The following is a 20,710-nucleotide window of genomic DNA, read 5'->3' as shown; positions in this document are numbered from 1 at the left end:
TAAATTTTTAAAATTCAAATTGGGTTTAAATTAATTTATTAATTAATGTTTGTACTTAACCAGATAAATCCAGTTGCAAAATTCAGTAAAGTCTCCAGTTAACTAAAGTGAAAAAATCAAGTATGAACATCAGGGTGTTTCTTTCAGTACAGGATACCTTCAGGCTCTTTATGTTTAAAAATCCCAAACTTCAGGAAACCGGTGATCTCTGTCTCTTCCACTTTTGGAAAACATTTGTGTGCACTCCCTTCCTTATGAAGTGCCATTACAATGGACCGGAAACTGAAACCATTTTAAAACATAAGTGAAAGTGCTGTGAACACTTTCATGCTTAAAAACGCTCGTATTAGTGTTTTCAGTCCTTTGGCCTTTTTGAGGAATGTTCAAAGACTCTTTCATGAGGCACGATGCCAAAGATTCTTCTCAGTGGATGTTTGTTTACCCTTCTGGCTTTTTCATCTCATCTTCACGGTAGGTTTCGTCATCTTTCACTGTATTGTTTCTTTGAAAATGAGGAACTACCAGTTCACAATATGTGCATTAAATACTTCCAATTTGCTTTCTGTCAGAAACATCTAGACTTGAACTTTAGAGATAAGGAATAAAACAAAGGAATGAGGCCATGCTGTTATAATAAAACTATTATAAAACACCCTGAAAGTAATAATTAATAATCACATACATTCTATAGTGTTTTATTTCATCTGATATCACAGTTGTGCATTTTTTTAAATTTGTTATTAAAGGACACATCATACTTTTCAAGCATTTAAAGTTACATTTAATGTTGTGGAACATGTTTATTGAGGGCTTTATTTATTTATTACTCACTTTTTCTTAAGAAGACAAAAACATATGTTGGAAAAATGCCGGACTGATACAAAGCACTGACACTAGAGACTCCTTCCATAATATTTTGATGATTCAATAGTGTTGTAATGAGTGACGAATAAAAACAGTCTTCATTTGATTTTCCACACTATGAATTCATTGTCTTTCAGTGTGTGCGAACGAGTGTGTGACAGCGGTGTTTGCCAAACGTAAGAACATGTACGTAGCCGAAGGTGGCAGCGTGTCTATATCGTGTGATGTCCAGCACTGCAAACAGAAGTGGACAGGAGGTTGGGGGGTTAGACAAAAATATTTCACTTTCCTTAACACGTCTCAACGAGTCCACATTTCTAACGGCGAAATCTCACACGACGTCACACGCCTCATCCTCACCATCCGCAATCTCAACCAGTCAGATTCTGGGCTGTACCAGTGCAACATCAACTGGGGGGCATCCAGCAGCCAGGGGCATGTCATACAGGTCAATGTGACTGAAGGCAGCGCTGAACAATTCAGTAAGTATCAGAGATCTGTTCTGTACACTTCCACAGCAGCTGCCTTGGCCCTGGGATTTTATCTGAATAAAAATAAATATTAAAATTATTTAATGAATATTTGTAACTTTTTTTTTTATGTTTTATTATTCTAATAATATATGTAAGGTATGTGGGGGGCACGGTGGCTTAGTGGTTAGCACGTTCACCTCACACCTCCAGGGTTGGGGGTTCAATTCCCGGCTCCGCCTTTTATAACAAAAATCTTTTTCTTTCCAAAAACCATAACAAAAATTCAAAGACAGACAGGATAGTATCTGGATAGTTATGACTATTCACAGGCCCAGAACTAACATCAAAAAATCACCGAATACTAAAGAAAAGCAAAGTTCATTTGAATAAAATGAAATGTCAGTAAGCTTAACTTGGATTCATGTCTTGTTTTTGCCACAGTGCCTGAATCCACAGGGAGGAAACTTTCTTACAGGTTGTTGGTTTGTGCTGCGGCCAGTCTGTGTTTCCCATTGGCTTTGGCTCTGGCGTATTGTTTTTCCTCTGACGTCCAGCCTCCTCCCCCTGTTCCTCCTCCACGCTCCCGAAACAGCTGTAAGAACTTTATGCTTACACTTCATAATGTTTTCATCTTGCCAATGTGTTAAGGTGGTCATATAACAGTCCATTTCATTGAAGAGTCTTACTGTATATCATCTTTCTTTGTTTTTTTGTTTGTTTGTTTTTTTGTTTCTTTCTTTCTTTCTTTCTTTCTTTCTTTCTTTCTTTCTTTCTTTCGTTCTTTCTTTCTTTCTTTCTTTTTGTCTGTATGTCTGTAGCCACAGCTCGAGTTAAACCAAAAGCTGATGTAAGTATTTTTATTTTTACTTATTTTGTTCTATAATAATCTATGAGATCTGATCTGAATCCTTTGTTACAGGAGATTTGCTCTTTAGCTATAAGGCTAATGTAATGTACATAACAAGCCATGAAAGTACTTCACCTAAACATTATCTATAGATATCTGCATTTGTCATCTACAAATATGAATAAAACTCGACCGTGAAAAGGAAAATTGAAATATCATGAATTTAGTGATGTGTCGTTTGCTAACGTGTCGACTCTTTGAATCAGGTGAATCGCAAAGGCCGGTTTTCAATCGTTTTTACAGATATCCGATGATTTTAGGTATTGTCATGCAAATTAATCAAAATGTTTAAATGGAAAAAATTTTTCAAAATCTAAACTGTTTATTAGACTGAGCGGTCAAACATGTCTGATTTCCTTAATTGACGATTTAAACATCAGATGAATCATTTTTTTTTTAAATGTATCTATGTTATTTTATTAATTAAAAGGCAACAATCTCAATCAAGAATGATCGTGATTTAAAACAGTATAGATGTTGTTTTCTGTTTAAAAAAAAAAATACCAAAGTGTCGTTTGGGAGTCAAAATGAGCTGACTCTGATTTAAATGATATGACTAGCTGAAACAGTCAGATAGCTTCTATGTTTTTAATATCATGTTGCCTGTAATGCTTAATTGAATCTATTTATAACATAAATAAAGCAAACATTAAATTACTGTAAGTGAGATATAATTGCATACTATATTTAGTAATATGAGTGTCAGGTTACCCAGAATTACATACAATAACAATGGTTATTTGAGCACAACTTTGCACAACTTTGGGAAATTGTGAACCTTTTTTCAGAATGAATTAATATGCACTGTTTTTGCATTTTATTTGAAACCTTAGCACGTGTGATTTATTATTTATGCAGGTGGTGTACACAACGTTGACTCTGAATGATCCCAGACAGCAGAGCGCCGCTCAAGCGACGAAGAAAGCGACGGCAGTCGTTTACTCAACACTGTCCTTCTCCGCTGTTTGAACCTATCAGGAAAACGTCAAATAAAATACATTCATGCTGTGATTAAGGAGTTTGTTATCTCAGGATTAAGCTTATTAAAAAATAAAATGCTGATCAATCAGAAATAAGAACTGAAGTATGAATCAGTTCAAATCATTGTGTGCGTCCTGTTTACCTTTGAGGCACAGACATTGTAAACATGAAAGAATTACATTAGCTAAAAATTAAATGTACAATTTGTCCACACTTTTTCCACACCTAACTAGCTGGTAACAGAAGCTTACGAATTCCAGGTTATCATGTATGGAGTTGTGTATCTCAGTCAGAATATGATATAATGTACTGTATATAAATGGACATCAGGAGGTTACAGAGCCAAACATTTCCTAAGCTAGTGTTTGTAAGATTTAGATGTTAATATATGTTTAATTGTTTATCTGCTTCTATAAATGTGTGTTGCAGCATGCTAATCATGTTAGCAGTAGATTTATCTTACAGTGTAGCTACGTTAGCTTCTAAAGGTGCAAATGTCAGAAACCAAACAAAGAATATTGACTCCATTTCATGGTACAAATGGAAAATTATCAGTTTTACTTTTGGATAAACCATTAAAGTAACCACAAACTTTTTGACTTATTTTTATTGTCAATGGAGTATAATAATAATTAATGGAAACCACGATTAGCATCACATCCATGTTATATCTCTGAATTCTTAAAATATGAATGTAAAATGTGAAATGCTTTGTAAATAAAAAGAGCTCAAAACACTCAGTATTTTTTCCTTAGCATATTTTAAAGCCGTTACTTCATGGACAGAGTGTTAAGTATCGCATCGTATTCACACCACCCCCACACCCAAAACCTTCCACATTTTCAATACATATAAATAGTCTATAATATCTCTCAGAGAAGCAGCCAAGAGGCCAAAGGAAACCATCATTGTAATGCTACCACCACCATGCTTCACAAAGGGGAACTTTTTCAGTGTGAGGTTTCTGCAAAATGTTCACTCAGACCTGAGAACTTAATTTAGTATTGAATTTTAAAAAATTACTTCTTTGTGCTACATTTTAATAGTATGTGCTCTTTTATATCGCTTCAATCTCGGTCACGTCCAGTTCAGTTTGTAACTCTGTAATCTGTTGAATACATAGGTTTGGGGAGTTGATTACTTATGCAACACATTCTACCATGCACAAATCCATACCATCACGTTATGACCGAAGGGACGACACATTAGACACAAAATACAACATTTTATTTCATAATAAATTCTCAATGGCACAATACATAACCAAATATACATATACAGGAATAATCTTTAAATCATCTGCATTTCTTTACGTCTCGGTTTTACTCAACAATTCTATTTTACAGACATCAAAAGCAATAAATTATGTCAGTATCAAACTAAATCTCCTGAGCTGTAGCAATGCTACTCCACACTCGCTCTGGCTACAGGTAAAATGTTACACCGTACATACTGTACACTGTTTCCTTCACACCTTCCGGGTTCTCACATGTCAGAAAGTGCTTTATTTTTGCTTGCTCTTAATAGAAATTAAATTTAAATAGCACATTCACACATCACATTTGTTTTTTTTTTGTTTTGTTTTTTTACATATGAACAAAGTACCGGAGTGCTGGAACTATATTTTTGGTGTATGTACAATTCAAGTCAAGGGGATAAAACTGAGTAAAATAGATTTGTCTTTCCTTTATGAGAGTCTAGAGGAATGAATAAGGCATGATAAGAATAGAGGTGGGATATTTTGAACTCTGACACAGCTCTCCTTCGTCACGCTAACACAGGTTCTGTTAGCTAATTTGGTTATTGTTATTCTTTGACTAGGTGTTCTTAGCTAAATTTAGCTAATTTTGACCTAAAATTGCTATCAAAAGATATGGTTAGATGTTTTGCTGCAATATTACAATTGTATTTGTTAATTTTATTAGCTTAAAAATAAACCTCTGTTAACTGATGAGCTAATTAGTTACAGTTAACCAACATTGAGTTTTGACTAGTGTAGTTAATTACTTGCTAATTAGCTAGTTTAGCTACAGTTAGCTACTTCCAACTAACCATACCAGAACTAAAAAAAACATATTAGCTGCTTTTTCTCCCTTAAAAAATTGTTAGCCGTTTATCCTGGGTGAAAAATCCAGATTGGTCAGGCTCGCTGATTTTTCCGCATAGATTGATTGATTGATTGATTGATTGACATAAGCTAGCACAAGTGTGTTTATCAAGTTTACCAGCTAGCAAACTTTGAAACAATTTACAAATGTTTTCTTCAATCTTCTTTCACACTTGATATACTTCAATACTTATATCAATAGAGTTTAACAATTAAACAATGATTCTTCTGTTTAAAACGTTCTGCTAGATATTTAAATATATGATGTTATGTGTAAAATGAATCAGTTGTAGTTAGAAGAAGTAAGCTCATTATATTGAACTGAGGTAAAATTGCTAGCACACGTCCACAAAGACAGCTTGGAGCAAACAGAACAAGACATTTAAGCTTAAGTTTTTAGGAACTATTGATTGTGCTACATCTGCTGTTAAGCTATTTCACTCAAATCAGTGAAGCTGAACTTTAGAAACTTGGAGAAAATTAATGTCCAACCAAATTAGCAATCCATTTGTGTTGTACCAGCAATTACACTAAAAAAACACAGTGATGTAGTGTTTTGGCTATTCGCATTTTGTTAATTAAAAAATGATTCAAGGATAATATTTGTATATATCGTTATATTAAGTTTGAAATCTGTATAAACATACAGACTGGTTCTGAACATTTACATAACATTTTTCAGTGTATGTTTCTAGTATACCTGTTAGAGATGATTAGCCATTGACTAAATCTGTTGGCCTGGTCACAGACAGGAACTGTAACGTTACTAAAGCAGAAACATTAAAGCTGAACATCAATAAAGAAGCATGTTGGAAACATAAAATATGTATGTGGTGGTCGGGGAGAACTTATCAAATGTTTGGGGAAAAAATATAGAACAATATCTACATTTTATAACTGTTGTGTCTTGGCATACTTGGGCAGAACTTCTTCAAGAAACTATAGATATATGTTTACAAAACCACTCTGACTAGTATAGCTGTTCTTAGCTTGCGAATAAGTTGCAAGTTAGCTGCTTTCAGGTAGTTGTAAGGTGTGGTTTCATCTTTTGCTGCAATGTTAAAAACACTGCTATTCATGGTTTTAATAGTGAAACAATCTTCAATATTGATTAGTTAGCTAGCATAAGCATCAGTTAATTTAGTTATTGTGCCCCTGTTCTTAGATACCCACCTAGCTAATCTAGCTAATAATTTTTCATGTTTGCTAAGAAACCAGTAAAAACATTCAACTTTGTAACATTTATATATAATAAGCTAATTTACTTATTTATTTTTTTTTAGATCACAAGCATTGACCTTTGACTAGCTTAGTTGTCCTTAGCAAGGTAATTAATTACCAGTTAGCTAATTGTGCCTTAACATTACTATAAATTAATATTATTTTGTATTGGTTAATTTCTTTAGCTTAAAAATCTGTTAGCTCTTAATGTTGATTAGCTAGCTAGCAAAAGCATTATCGAAAATATCAGCTAATTTAGCTATTGTGGGCTAACATTAACCTTGGACTGGTGTAGCTGTTCTTTATTAGCCACCTAATAATTTAGTTGATATTAATTCATTTTAGCTAGCTCACTGACAATAACATTACTCTAAATAGTGTCACTAATTCCTTGCTACAGTTAGCCACCATCAGCTATAATAATTATATTAGCTCCTTATTCTTTGCTCCGTTCTGCCAAAAGCAGTCTTTATAAATTATAGATATTTCTCCAAAACTATTTTAAAACATTTGTACTCACTTTTTAAATGTCTGCTTCCTGCAAAGATCATGATCATTTAGAAACCACTAAAAATATTCAACCTAGTGACATCTAAGACCTTGCTAATCAAACGAATGCTAGAAATTTCCTTGATTGAAACTATTGCAGTTCGTGGTTCAAGTCTGTAGTTTTCAATGTAAAATATTGTCGTGTTTTCCCAGACCACCACACACACCCACTCTCTCATACTGTACTTGTCCAGTAAGTCGTGTCTATACATTTCCAGCATTTGGCAGACTGCCTTATCCAGAGCGACTTACGAAAAAGAGAAATAATAATAAATTATAATTATAGTAAACGACCTGTATTTGCATTATGGCTTGGAATAGACTCCTAACTTTGCTGTATTGTTGTGTATCTTGGACATCACATTATCGAAGGAACACGACATGTAGATCACATGCTTCTTCTCCACTGTGCTGTTGATGGATCACAAATATGTTGGCATTGGTTTGCTTTTTTTTATCTGGTACCTGTTTGATAAGAAGCATCTTCGACCACACCACAGGTTTGAAATAGTCTCGATGATGACCTTCTATTTGGTTAAGACTCGCTTTGGCATCTTGGCGTCGGCTGCACTCAGTGTGTGTGTGTATGTGTGTGTGCAGGTTATGCAGGTTATAAAGGTGTGTGTTGGACAGCTGTGATGAAGTTGGTTGCGTTGCGTACGCATATGGTCCCTTCTCGCTCTGACAGAAAGTCTCTTGGCTCCAGTTATGCTACGCTGCCTAGAAATGAGAGAAAAATAATAATAATGATGATGTTGATGATAAACATAACACGACTACATCCTGAGTTGACAGTTTATTACATATATTTTACTTAATAATTATAGCAAGTACATCTAGGATAAAGGTCACATTACTGATGTAACTGGAACTGTACTTTTTTTTTTAATAACTGTATGGAATAAATCAATGTATTCCATTTTCTTCAGTTGGATGAAACGATTACATTCCTAAACGTATACGGAAACAAATCCGAATTAGTGTGAAGAAAAAAACGGAAAAACAATTACCTGCTTTCTCTGTGTAGTCACTAGCGTCTCTCTCAATGCCCCTGAAACAGACAGGAAAGAGAATACAGCTCATACATTATCCCAAAGTTAGCAGAAAAGTTCACTGAACCCTCACTGGTTGTTTTACTCACTGTGGTCTTGTGACTCACTCAAGTTGTCAGAATGAAACTTCAGGTTTGACTTAAATGAAATTTGACTTTTCCTGTCTGAGAAAGAAAAAGAGAAGTGGATCTTAGCACGGTCAACATCTTTGTGTTTGTGCGTGCATGTGTGTGTGTGTGTGTTTGTTTGTGGCCTGACATTGTCTCAAAGCAGCTTTACAGAACATTCATTCATTCATCTTCTACCGCTTATCCGAACTACCTCGGGTCACAGGGAGCCTGTGCCTATCTCAGGCGTCATTGGGCATCAAGGCAGGATACAACCTGGACGGAGTGCCAACCCATCGCAGGGCACACACACACACACACACTCATTCACTCACGCACTACGGACAATTTTCCAGAGATGCCAATCAACCTACCATGCATGTCTTTGGACCGGGGGAGGAAACCGGAGTACCCGGAGGAAACCCCCGAGGCACGGGGAGAACATGCAAACTCCACACACACAAGGCTTACTTAAACTCCCTTAGATGGAAGAGGAAGAAACCTTGAGATGAACCAGACTCAAAAGGGAACCTCATCCTCATTTGGGTGACACTGGAGGGTGTGATTATAACCTGTTATAAACACCAGGGTGTGTTACTATGAACAATGTTCTTTCTACAGTCAAATACAGTCTGACAATTGTGTATTTACAGTATGAGGAGGACCTCTGTGTCCTTAGAGACCATATTCAGTTGTCATCATCCCTTTGAATGTCTGAAATCCTCATGAAGCAGAACACAACTGGAGCTTTCACAATCTTTCTATGTGATTGTAAACTCCAAGTCAACAGATTCCTGTGTGCTGTACTGTGTGCTGTGTTTTGTATCGCACGGCATAAATGTGTTTAATGTCTGACCAGGTCAAGCTCCTCCAGACCATCTCCTTCTCCAGCTGTGCTGCTGAAACTGCTGGTGCTGGACGACGATCGGGAGATGTTGCTTCGGCTGCTGCACTCCTTCAGCTTTACAAACGGTCTGGACAACACAAAACAACAATACACAACACAACACAAGGGGAGCAGGAAGAAAGAGCAGAGAATTAATAAGAGAAAACACTAAAATAAAATAAAATATTCCACTAACTGCTAACAGCACTGCTCACCTTTCCTTGTTGGTGCAGATCTCTGGCGAGCTTGGATTAGAGGAAGTCTCAGATCTTACTTCCTGCGAGTGTGGAAATACATCTGCTGCTTTGTGATCACTGTGACAAGAAAGCAAAATTTACAAAATGGATATTATTAGTAAATCACAGATAACGCAGAAAAGATTATTCGTTGTAGAATGAGCATTTATATACTGCTTTGCAGGCATCTGGTGCCTTTTTTCATGCTATTTTGAATACTAAGTTGATTTACTACAACATTTATTATAGATATATGAATTCTAATAATCCTCAAAAACAGTCCTGGTGGTGGATTGAAGTCAATGCATTAATTCCTTAAACTGATTAAATTAGTGGCTGGGATCATAACTGAGATATTCACAATTCACAACTGAGATATTCACATTATTTATAAAATAAATAATGAAAAACATAATAAATCTTAAAATTCTCAGATAATAATGAAATATTTCAGTGTCAATTAAAGTTTTTTTTTTAATTTGCTAATTTCAACATTTTGAAAAAAACATTCTCATGTTTGACAATATTCATTATTTTTATATTAGTCTAAATTTTGAGGTCAGAATCTTGAGACTATTCAGATGTTTGTGATTAGAAGTTATACATTTTGTGAGGTCAGAAATTTGAGATAAAACCAGAATTCACTGTTAAAAAGTTTAAAATTATGAAATATCAAATCAGAACAAATCAGAAACAAACAAAAACAGAAACAAATCAAAATTTTGAAGTTGGTCCGAATTTTTAGATAGTAAGTCAAATAAAAAAGGTAGAAATTTAGTTTTGACATAATAAGTCACAATTTTTTACATGCTTCTGCCAGATTTGATATGCAAATGTTTGTTTTTTTGTTTATGTGAGAGTTAGTGTTGTTTTTAACCTGCGTGGTGGATGTCTCTCAGTAGGGCTCTCTGTGCTCGAGTGCAGCCTGGGAAACAAGCCTGAACGTCGTTTAACTGGACTCTTCATGGGAGACTTGGCCGACAGCACTGGAGGCTACGCACACAATCGCACTCGGGTCAGAAATCAATACAATCTGACACAAGCTAATAATGCAGAACTGATAAAAGTACTGTTTCATTTCTTCCTATATAATACAGACCTTCATTCAAAAGGGATTGGTTTTTACTAATTGTGTTAATGTTAATCAATCACATGGGATCGATGTACTGCATGTGTTTGAATGAATCAACATGCTGCAGTAATGTAGTTATTGAAGAGTATTCTCTCTCTCTCCCTCTCTCTCTCTCTCTGTTTCTCTCTCTCTCTCTCTCACTCTCTCTCTCTCATCTCTCTCGCTTGCTCTGCTCTCTGTCTCTCTCTCTTTATCTCTCTCCCTCTGTCTCTATCTGTCTCTCTCTCTCTCTCTCTCTCTCTCTCTCTCTCTCTCTCTCTCTCTCTCTCTCTCTCTCTCTGTCTCTCCCTCTTTCCTGCTGTCTCTCTCTCTCGCTCTCTCTCTCTCTCTCTCTCTCTCTCTCTCACTCTCTATCTCTCTTTATCTCTCTCTTTATCTCTCTCCCCCTGTCTCTACCTCTCTCTCCCCCCCCCCTCTCTCTCTCTCTCTCTCTCATTCTCTATCTCTCTTTATCTCTCTCCCCCTGTCTCTACCTCTCTCTCCCTGTCTCTCTCTCTCCCTCAGTCTCTCTCTCTCTCTCTCTCTCTCTCTCTCTCTCTCTCTCTCTCTCTCTCTCTCTCTCTCTCTGTCTCTCCCTCTTTCCTGCTGTCTCTCCCTCTCTCTCCCTGTCTCTCTCTCTCTCTGTCTCTCCCTCTTTCCTGCTCTCTCTCTCTCTCTCTCTCTCTCTCTCTCTATCTCTCTCTTTATCTCTCTCCCCCTGTCTCTACCTCTCTCCCTGTTTATCTCTCTCTCTCTCTCTCCCTCAGTCTCTCTCTCTCTCTCTCTCTCTCTCTCTCTCACCGTGAAGGTACTCTTTGTGCACTCAGCACTGCTCTGAGGTAGCCCTCCTCCACTCATACTGGATGGTACTCCTCCTGCTGCAGCTTTGTGTTTGTGAGAACCCACCATCGTCTCCATGGAGTGACTCCTCACCCGCATGGCCCTCTGAGACACGGGACAAAGAAGAATAAAGGAAGAGAGAGCAAGAGAGAGAGAGAATTAGAAGTTAATTAAAGAAACAGAAAGTTAGTGCATTAATTCCTTAAACTGAATGATATAGTGGCCAGGATCGTAAATTTAATAAGTAAACCAATTTAAAATAATCAAATTCCAGATAATAATTAAGCATCCAAACATAAAAATTGTGATTTTATGGTAAGTCAATGTTTTGGAATAATAAGTCTGAATTTTTAGAAAATAAATCAGAATTTTGAGATACAACCTCAGAATTTTTAAAAATAATTAAATGTCAATATTTTAAAATATTGTCAAAATTTAAGATGAGCATAAAATTTTGAGATACGTCAGAATACTGTCATGCAATACTTTGAATTCTTTAAACAAATTTGAGGTAATAAATCTCAAAATGATCAGATATGTAAGCATTTTAACGGAAAAAGTCAAGATTTGAATGTAAAAAAGGTTTTTGAATAATAAATTAGAATTTTTAGATAGTGAGTCAGAATCTTGAGATGTCTTACAAGAAGTCAGATTTTTTTTAGAAATAAGTCAGAACTTTGAAATAAAAAGTCAAAATTTACTAATTATAAATAAAATGTATAATCTTGAGACCAGTGAGAGGTTTAGGATAAGAAGTCAGAATTTTTAGATAAAAAGTCTAAATTAAATGTTCAATGTTAAAATCTCAACACCGTGTTAACATTTTTAATTTTTTGAATCAGAATTCTGAGACGATAAATAAGCAAATTTCATCTAAAGTCAAACAACATTTTTGGCATACTAATGATAATTAACATAATAATTCAGCTAAGTCGCAATTTTAATTTGAACTTGAACTTTTATTTCCCCCTTATTTCATTTTCCTTTCAGCACGACAACACAAGCTACACACAACTCTTAAGAGAACACACTTTAGGACTCTTTTGCATTTGAAAAAAAGCAAAGCCTCTGTGTCATTAGCAAAGTGACACAACGCACAGAAAAGCCAAGGATACACATGACTACCAAATCCAGCCAGCAGATGTAGCCATACAGACTGACGATAACCGCAATGACGCACAATCAGATACGACACGATGTCCTCTGGATCGAAAATGACTTTATTTCCATCTCATTCTGTTGTTTTTTTTACTGACCACATTCTCACTTCACAATCATATCTGCATTAATTCCTTAACACGTCATGATACACATTTTATGCAAAAGTTAAAAATTAGGCATGAATATGCACAAGGCCAAGCTCACAAGGAAAATGTGGCAAACAAATGGCATGTTTTGTGATGTGTATTTAGTGATGTTGGGTCAAGCAGCGAGGGTCTGTGTCAGCTGGATGTGGTAGAGGACAGTGATGGCTGCTACGCAAATCAACACGGCCTGAGCAATGTGGGATTGTGGTGCAATACCAGACACACACCTGCACACTTCCTGCAAACAGCCACACACACACACACACACACACAAAGTCACACTGCTTTCCACACAAATTTTCTTTTCAAGCTCAAGGTGCACAATTTTTTTAGGTGCACAATTTTACATTTTACCGTTGCTATGGTTACCTGATTATTCATTAATTAATTATGTGGTTTTATTTTGCACAGACTGTATATGAGAAACTACCTACAGTTTTATCTACCAAAGATCTCTGAAGTTCAGAAGTTTTCTGGTGAGATACTGAATTAAACCATGCAGGTCAAGTGTGGTTATGAATTCAGTTGGATTTCATTATAACATGCAAAAACCTTAAATAAAATCTTCCAAAATATTTGAGTGTATGAAACAATGGTATATATAATCGGAGAATATATTAAAATTTAAACCTGTGAATGTTTAATGTGCTTAACATTTAGACAACAATTAGCACGTTATACCAACTTCTGCCACAAGGGGCAACATTGTATTAGAGTAAATATGAGAATGAGAGAAAGTTATCTAGTATTAAGAAACAGTGTATTGAGTTGAGTTTAATTAATATCCTTTACTAGGCTGACAAATATATATTTATAAATATAAAAAATATATTTATAAATTTAGAAAACTTCCAGACTTCCTGTTTGCCCAGTGTTGTGGTTCAAATGCCATTCTCTTCCTCTGGAGTGTATCACGGGAACCGGCGGGATGGACAGGATGCCAAGACATCACAGGGCACAATCACACACACACACACACACACACACACACACACACACACACACACACACACACACTAAAGAAATGCCAATCAGCCTACATTGGACTTGGGGGAGGAAACCAGAGAACCAGAGAACAGGGCGGGAGGCAGGAACTGAACCCCCAACCTCGGAGGTATGAGGAAAACGTACTAATCACTAAGCCATATCTCTGTATATACAGAATCATATATTGTACATACCACATTATTTATAAACTCAACTAGTGTGATCTGGTCCTGATCTAGATAGGGGCGGAGTTTATTCCAGGGCTTGAAAAATCTAAATCAAAGCTTAATTTCAGTCAGATAACCAAAAACAAACAGCAGTGTTTCTACATTTCCTTTCAGAGTGTGAGATTTATTTTAAATTCACAAACAAGTTACACACCACAACTTTAATATTAGTTCTCCAGATCTCTGTTGAAAGAATTTCTGTACATTAGCTGATTGTTCTAGGATTAGCGTAATAATCGGACTCACCTTAAAGGACTCCAGCAGACCTCCATGTGCTCCATTCTCTAGTTTGTCTTCCCCTGTGGATGATCCCACTCCCATCGTGGCTTGGGTCTGTCTGTGCAGCTCATCATGCAGATTATCCAGGAGCGCTGCTCGCGTCCGTCCCTGAAACACACACACAGTAATTGTAGAATTACTGTATATGCATAAAACATGTAGCTAATAAATGACCAGCTACTCTGGCTAGTTGTTTACTTTCCTTAATTTTTTTTTGTTTAACATTCTGTTTTATCAACTAATTTCATATCGACATAGAATCTGTGTAGAGTTTGTAATAAATTGTCGATTCATGAGCTAACATCACTTGCTAACATCTAATGAAAAAATAATCCCACCGCTTACTATAAATCTAATGAAAGCATCTGCTAGGATTTAGACTGCAGCTGCTGATAAACATGCAGTGTTTCTTTCGCTCACCTCCAGCTTGGCAAACTTGTCAGACTTGTAGCAAGAGTTCTCGGCATTGATCAGTTTTGTAAGCAGAAATTCACGAAACTCTGGGCCCTGTGACGTGGGTATAAAAAACCAGCATGAGTTTCGTTGTCATCGTCCAGAATCATGCATGAAGATACTTTTATCACGTGATCACCTTTTTAAAAACGGCAGGATTCGGTAGAGCAGGGCCGAACGGTGGGACATCTTCTCGAGCCGTGACGGAAACCTGGGGCATGAATCAGAAACATAGATTACGAACACATCTGGGTTCATGGACATGTTAACAGTGACATGACAGGATTTACAGTTCTAATAGTTCCAGAGTTGGGTTTTGACTATGGGGAAAGTCTCTCTTAAATCTACTGGAATATTTACTTCTGAAAAAATCCCACAATACGCTGTAAAAAAAAAAAAACAAGGAAGAATCGATGCTCACTGTGATGCCATATTTTCTGAAGTGTCTCAGTTTGAAAAGAAAGCACATTGTGCTCAAACTAAATTAACTTGTACAGGAAAATACATATATAATTAACATACAAAATAGAATTATATAAATATATATTTTTTGTACAAGTTAATTTAATATTAAAAAGTAAAAAAAGTCTGCTGTTTTGTTTGAGTTGTTCATTTTTGTTAGAGGAAAGCAAGCAAAATACAGAAAAGTGGAAGCTGGTAATTTAAACAATTACTTGTTTTTTATTAGTTATTCTGTTTAACTAGCTAACTAGCTCGTCATAATTTATGATTGAATACAGTTTCCAATGCAACCAAAATATGCAACTGTACAAATGTTCACATAAACATTGTCCCAGATAATAAGTTATGATTTGTTTATTAATTAAGGGACATCCTGAGCGTTCAGTACCTTGTATGTTGTGTGATCAGTACAGGGGTTTTCAGCCTGAACTAACACGTAGGCATGGAGGAAGTTAGACGCGATCATGTCAGGTACAAACGGAGTGGGTTCTTCCTGGAAAACCGCAGCCACGATGTCGTTCCCGATGTGTCTCTTCCTCTGTAGCTGCAGCATACAAAGCAGAAAACGGCTGTACTTCTCAAAAATGGTGTTACATCAGCTCGAACGTCTAGCAAGAAGATATTACACCATCGTCTTTCTTACACAGGAAAGCTTTCTCAAGCATCTCCTGGAAAACAAACAAACAAACAAAGCTCTCTGATCTGAGATCTGTGCATCTACCTGCTGGACATCTCCCTCCGTGAAGGGAAGTTTAGTCGAAACGTGGAACATGATTTCTCGGTTTCGGAAAACGGTGTAGACCGACTGAGTTCCTGTTTGTCCATGAGACACGTCCAGACCGCCACGGAACCTGGAGCCAAATCAGCATACAGGAAATGATGTGACACCATGATGTTACACCTTCACACAGTCAAAAGGTTTTAAACATTCTTGTTCAGTTCTGGATTCTGATGAGTCAGAAAGCAACAAACAAATAAATAAAGGGTTATAATATCGATGCACTTGTTCTAAAGGGTAATTTACACAGGGAATTGTCTGGGACTTTGATCTGTGTGAGCTGTGATATGTTAAACTGGCCTGGGGATGTGGTAGCCTAGTGGTTATGGTGTTGGTCTAGCAATCGAAAGGTTGTGGTCCACCAAGCTACCACTGCTGGGCCCCTGAGTGAGGCCCTTAACCCTAGATTGCTCTGTTGTATAAAATTAAATAACAATATCAGTCGCTCTGGATAAGGACATCTGCCCTAAACGTAAAATATTTTGTATGGAGATGTTCAGACTTCGTCTTTGGTGTCTGCGCTTTCTTTTTGCATGTTTGTTTTTATTAATATTCTTTATTAGTTTTAACCAATAACGCACTGAAAACAAAACAAAACAAAAACAAAGTAAGTAGAAAAAAAAGCAGAGGCTACGTGACATAAATGACACAAATGCCTAAATAAAGATTAAAGGAGAAAGACAGATCACAAAAAAAAAAAATCACACACAAAATCTTGATATTGTATAAATGTTGTAGGAACAGAACACACACTTTGGGAAAATAAATTGAGACTTTGTTTCGCTAAACCGTATTTTTGTATTCTTTACTCGACTTTATTTGATTTTCTCAAGATGTTATACAGAGACCGTCTCCTCAAGCCATCTCTGAAAACATGGTGGAGCAGATAGTTTCCACTCCATGCCCAGACCAGCACTTTATTTTTCTAAGTTTGGACTTTCAGGTTACGGGACAACTCACCCAAATCTGAATGGAGATTTAGATTCTTAATGAAAAATCCAGAGAAGCCTGAACCTCCCTTTGAGGATTTGTTTTGCAAAAATAAACAAATAAATAAATAAATCATAATTTCCAGCTTGCTCCCAATGACATCGATCAACCAAGACTTCAATCAAAATCTTTGTGAAAATTCGCTTCTTGTGATCTGCACCAGAGCTAATACACACTAATAAACAGAAATGGGGAAAAATTATATATAAAAATATTATAATGACTTTTATACAGTTAGATGAATATGATTTTTTTTTATTATTATTGAATCAGTTGATCAAAGATTATATAAAGCATAAAAGATAAAACTCAATATAAAAGACATCAGGTCACAATCGTAATATTTTAAAATAAATCTTTTTTTTTTTGTTTAAATAATGTGCCAACACTCAAAACCCCTTTTCAAAGGGGTTTTGAGTGTGACAGATTTTTATTAACCTCATAGATGAGCTAGAAACAGTGATTGTTTGAATTAGAGTTTTGTTTAATATTGCGTGCAATTCTTTTACTAAAATCTTACGTTTACTTAGGTGTGTGTATGTTGCACTGTGATGTTGAGTTACCCTTTAAAATCCTGCAGCTCTATGTTATCTCCCAACACACTGAGAAATTCGGCGAATGCCGGCGTCTCTTCGTTATTCCCAAACAACTCTTCTTCAGAAGTCTGAAGCAGAAAAAAATTGATGAAACTATTCCCATCATTAATCTGAATGCTTCTGAATATAACGTCTGTCTTACTCACCTGGCCAAACTTCTGATAGATGACCCCGAACTTGAAGGTGTTATTGACTTCGTGCTCGTCAAAGCCGACTATCAGCTGCGAGGCCTGAGGGACGAGAAAAAGCAGACAGCGACTGAGAGACAGAGCCAGCAGGAAGAGCATATGTGTGTGACAGGACTCTTTATAATTCAAGAAGGGATCCGTGCTGGGCGGAGCTGAGAGACCAAATGGGGTCCAGAGATGAGCTGGGCAATGCTGAAACACTCATCCATACACACACACACACACACACACACACACACACACACACACAGAATGAGCCTGTGGGCATTAGAGAAGCAGATGGACTTTACAGCACCCTGGGGTACACACACATTAGCCCAGATGTCCTGAGTAGTGCAGTGTAGTGAGCACTGTAAGCAGAGCAGAACCACGACCCCATTCGCCTCATGACAAAAAAAAGTCAGCAGGTAGAACCTGAGAAAGTCATATCTAGCTAACTAGCTAGTACGGTACTTTAAGTGGTGTTCATTTTAGATAGATGTGAGAGAGATAGGTAGGTAGGTAGTAATAGATAGATAGATAGATATGTAGATAGACAGGCAGACAGACAGACAGACAGCTAGTCATTTTAGGAGTGTTATTTTAGCTAGCAAGATAAATATGTAGGTATCTTGCTAGGTAGGCAACGAGCTAAATAATAAGCTAGATTTACCTAAAAATATCTATCTATCTATCTATCTATCTATCTATCTATCTATCTATCTATCTATCTATCTATCTATCTATCTATCTATCTATCTATCTATCTATCTATCTATCTATCTATCTATCTATCTATCTATCTATCTATCTATCTATCTATCTATCTATCTATCTATCTATCTATCTATCTATCTATCTATCTATCTTACAGCCTAGCTACATTACAACCAAGTTAGCTAGCTACCTGTCAGCATATTTACCTAGCTAGCTAGTTTAATGAACACTGCTGAAATAACCTCCTATCTAATTATCTACCTAGGTAGAAAGTCATTTTAAGAGTGTTAATTTAGCTAGCCAGCTAGCTAGCTGAGTATACAGATAGATAGATAGATAGATAGATAGATAGATAGATAGATAGATAGATAGATAGATAGATAGATAGATTCGTTTTAATAAAAATGGGTTTTCATTAAAAATATATGAATGAATTTTTAGGATTCAGCATACATCATCATAGCTTTTCAGTAACACACTCACCCTTGGGTAAAGGACGGGATTAAACTTCAGACCTGTGACGTCATCACAAAGCAGCTGAAACACAGCACATGCAGTTAGACAAATACTGTATACTGTACAGTTGGATGCATAAGTTTTGGCCCTAATATTGGCCCATAATACACAATACTTACTAACACAACCTCTACAGAAAGCAGTTTTTTAAATAATAATGTTTTTGCAAATATTAGTGCACAGTTACTTTACATGTTAGTGTATATTATATGAATTAATTTAAATATACATGTTACACAGAACTGCACACTTCAGTAAAGTCAATAGATGACACACACCTTGGCTATCTGAGGAACACTGGGAAGCTGGTGCAGTCCCTCCAGTGGAATCCTGTCATGAAGTGTCTTTGTCTTTGACCTGAGAGATTAGAGAATGAAGACAGACATTTTTTTGACCTGAGGGATTATGAAATGAAGACGGAATCTTTATGTAAAGACTTCAAGTTCTGTTGAAAGTGTGTTGTGGTGGCAGTAGAAAGGAAGTCCTGAGATGATCGCTGAGTCATTATTAATACAGCAGTAGTTCTTGTGTACACATCAAATGTGAAAGCAAAAACTCTTTGAGAAGTGTGTGTGCGTGTGTGTGTGTGTTTTAGACAATAACATCATTAGTTTCCACAACATTCATGAGCAGGAGTGACAGGAGAACGTTATGAGACACAGATGAGACTTACCTTACCGTGCATAATATAATAGCACAATAATTATAATACAAGTGGATATGGTCGTGTTCTCCATACACGTATGTAATGATGTGAGATGAACTCAAATGCAACGATGTTTGTGTAGCAAACCTGAGCAACTCTGCAGGGCCACCAGGAACAATCATACTAGGATTCGGACCACAGCAAATATGCACAGTGTGAAAAAAAATCGAAATCTACAGGGTGTCTATATGGAGTGGAGCGTCAGAATGACTCAGGAACCCAGGAAGGGTTTGTGACTCTGACATAATAAAAGCATGTCGAGATACAATGTTAACTGTCATGACACGCAAACATAGGAACAAAATTTGACATCAAAATTGTCATTCGTCTTCGACAGCTGACACCTCTTTATGTCACTTGTCACAAAGGGCTTACGTAACCCTATAAACGCTGCCCTTAAACCCGGTTATTACGGCTTTGTGCAGTTACAGACGGACTCTATAATTACAGAAACAACCAGTCAGTCTTTTCCTGTAGGTATTTCCCCTTTTGTACGTAGCTTATGAAATAAACACACACAGAGTTTTCATACTTCGAAACACGGCTCATAAACCGTCATTCTTTACATCAAGCTCAAGCAAGACGCATTTTATATATAATTCATTTCCAATTCTCATTAATCTGTGTAATTAATTACATTATGAGTTTCAGTATTATTACGAAATGTCTGGATTTTTCTCTTTATCATAAAAATTTTGCCTTTAAATCTTTTGTCCCTAGATTTTCTTCCTGTTTCTGTCTATATGGATGATGACATGTCTTCGTCATGTCTCACTCCGCAGTGGTGTTAATATGAAACTCATACGAAAGTAGACATTCAGGACTTTGTAGAATTTGTAGTTTTTCTTTGAAGTATTTCTGTTTTTACCTACAGTACATTCATATATTCGTGGAAAGTATATTATTAATTGTTCCAAAAAACATACAGTACATGCTTAGTTTTTCCACACAAATGTATGTATCTTCAGAGTAAACGTTGATATCAAACCCATTTCTGCTCTTTGAGATGCCCCAAGTGTTTGTTCATACAGTAAGCAGCTCAAATTTGAAGGTGTTTATTTTTCAACCACTAAAATTCTGGTTAAGATTATCAACAGAGGGAAAAACACACGTCTCACACTGAAAGCCAGCAGAGTCCTGACTTGTTTAGATCAGACTCACAGACAGAACATCATTCAGTTCTATATACAG

General features: G+C 36.3%; 2 protein-coding genes across 10 annotated transcripts in view; one reads left to right on the top strand and one right to left on the bottom strand.

Moving 5' to 3' along the window:
- The first annotated feature begins 263 nt into the window (after window positions 1-263).
- si:dkey-52l18.4 (uncharacterized protein LOC560708 homolog) lies at window positions 264-3,255 on the top strand. Its single transcript, XM_060888806.1, has 5 exons — window positions 264-471; window positions 1,002-1,346; window positions 1,779-1,931; window positions 2,156-2,184; window positions 3,103-3,255. The coding sequence occupies exons 1-5, from the start codon at window positions 408-410 to the stop codon at window positions 3,211-3,213; spliced, it is 702 nt and encodes a 233-aa protein (XP_060744789.1). The 5' UTR covers window positions 264-407; the 3' UTR covers window positions 3,214-3,255.
- A 1,175-nt stretch (window positions 3,256-4,430) lies between these two features.
- The window catches only part of rap1gap2a (RAP1 GTPase activating protein 2a), a 98,189-nt gene continuing 81,909 nt past the window's right edge, over window positions 4,431-20,710 (bottom strand). For 7 of the 9 annotated variants that reach the window (XM_060888789.1, XM_060888787.1, XM_060888788.1 and 4 more), the window contains 16 exons: window positions 19,092-19,170; window positions 18,781-18,834; window positions 17,560-17,643; window positions 17,381-17,481; window positions 15,771-15,900; window positions 15,438-15,593; window positions 14,727-14,798; window positions 14,555-14,641; window positions 14,102-14,242; window positions 11,296-11,439; window positions 10,261-10,376; window positions 9,363-9,461; window positions 9,118-9,235; window positions 8,244-8,318; window positions 8,113-8,153; window positions 4,431-7,822 (listed from right to left, as the gene is read on the bottom strand). In XM_060888789.1, the coding sequence (XP_060744772.1) occupies window positions 8,283-8,318; window positions 9,118-9,235; window positions 9,363-9,461; window positions 10,261-10,376; window positions 11,296-11,439; window positions 14,102-14,242; window positions 14,555-14,641; window positions 14,727-14,798; window positions 15,438-15,593; window positions 15,771-15,900; window positions 17,381-17,481; window positions 17,560-17,643; window positions 18,781-18,834; window positions 19,092-19,170 (1,417 nt within the window). In that variant the 3' untranslated portion in view covers window positions 4,431-7,822; window positions 8,113-8,153; window positions 8,244-8,282. Of the gene's footprint in view, window positions 7,823-8,112; window positions 8,154-8,243; window positions 8,319-9,117; window positions 9,236-9,362; window positions 9,462-10,260; window positions 10,377-11,295; window positions 11,440-12,536; window positions 12,880-14,101; window positions 14,243-14,554; window positions 14,642-14,726; window positions 14,799-15,437; window positions 15,594-15,770; window positions 15,901-17,380; window positions 17,482-17,559; window positions 17,644-18,780; window positions 18,835-19,091; window positions 19,171-20,710 lie in introns of those variants that run through there. The other 2 variants (XM_060888790.1, XM_060888795.1) reach the window with 2 other exon arrangements.

The sequence above is a fragment of the Tachysurus vachellii genome, chromosome 15, assembly GCF_030014155.1.
Source record: "Tachysurus vachellii isolate PV-2020 chromosome 15, HZAU_Pvac_v1, whole genome shotgun sequence".
In the NCBI taxonomy this organism is placed as follows: domain Eukaryota; kingdom Metazoa; phylum Chordata; class Actinopteri; order Siluriformes; family Bagridae; genus Tachysurus; species Tachysurus vachellii.
The sequence above is the reverse complement of the archived record's forward strand: the minus strand, read 5'-3'. Positions and strand labels throughout refer to the sequence as shown.

Coding starts and splice junctions, on each gene's coding strand:
- si:dkey-52l18.4 (XM_060888806.1), top strand. CDS start 408: ATGCCAAAGATTCTTCTCAGTGGATGTTTGTTTACCCTTCTGGCTTTT. Junction 472..1,001: donor TTTTTCATCTCATCTTCACG/GTAGGTTTCGTC, acceptor ATTGTCTTTCAG/TGTGTGCGAACGAGTGTGTG. Junction 1,347..1,778: donor AGGCAGCGCTGAACAATTCA/GTAAGTATCAGA, acceptor TTTTTGCCACAG/TGCCTGAATCCACAGGGAGG.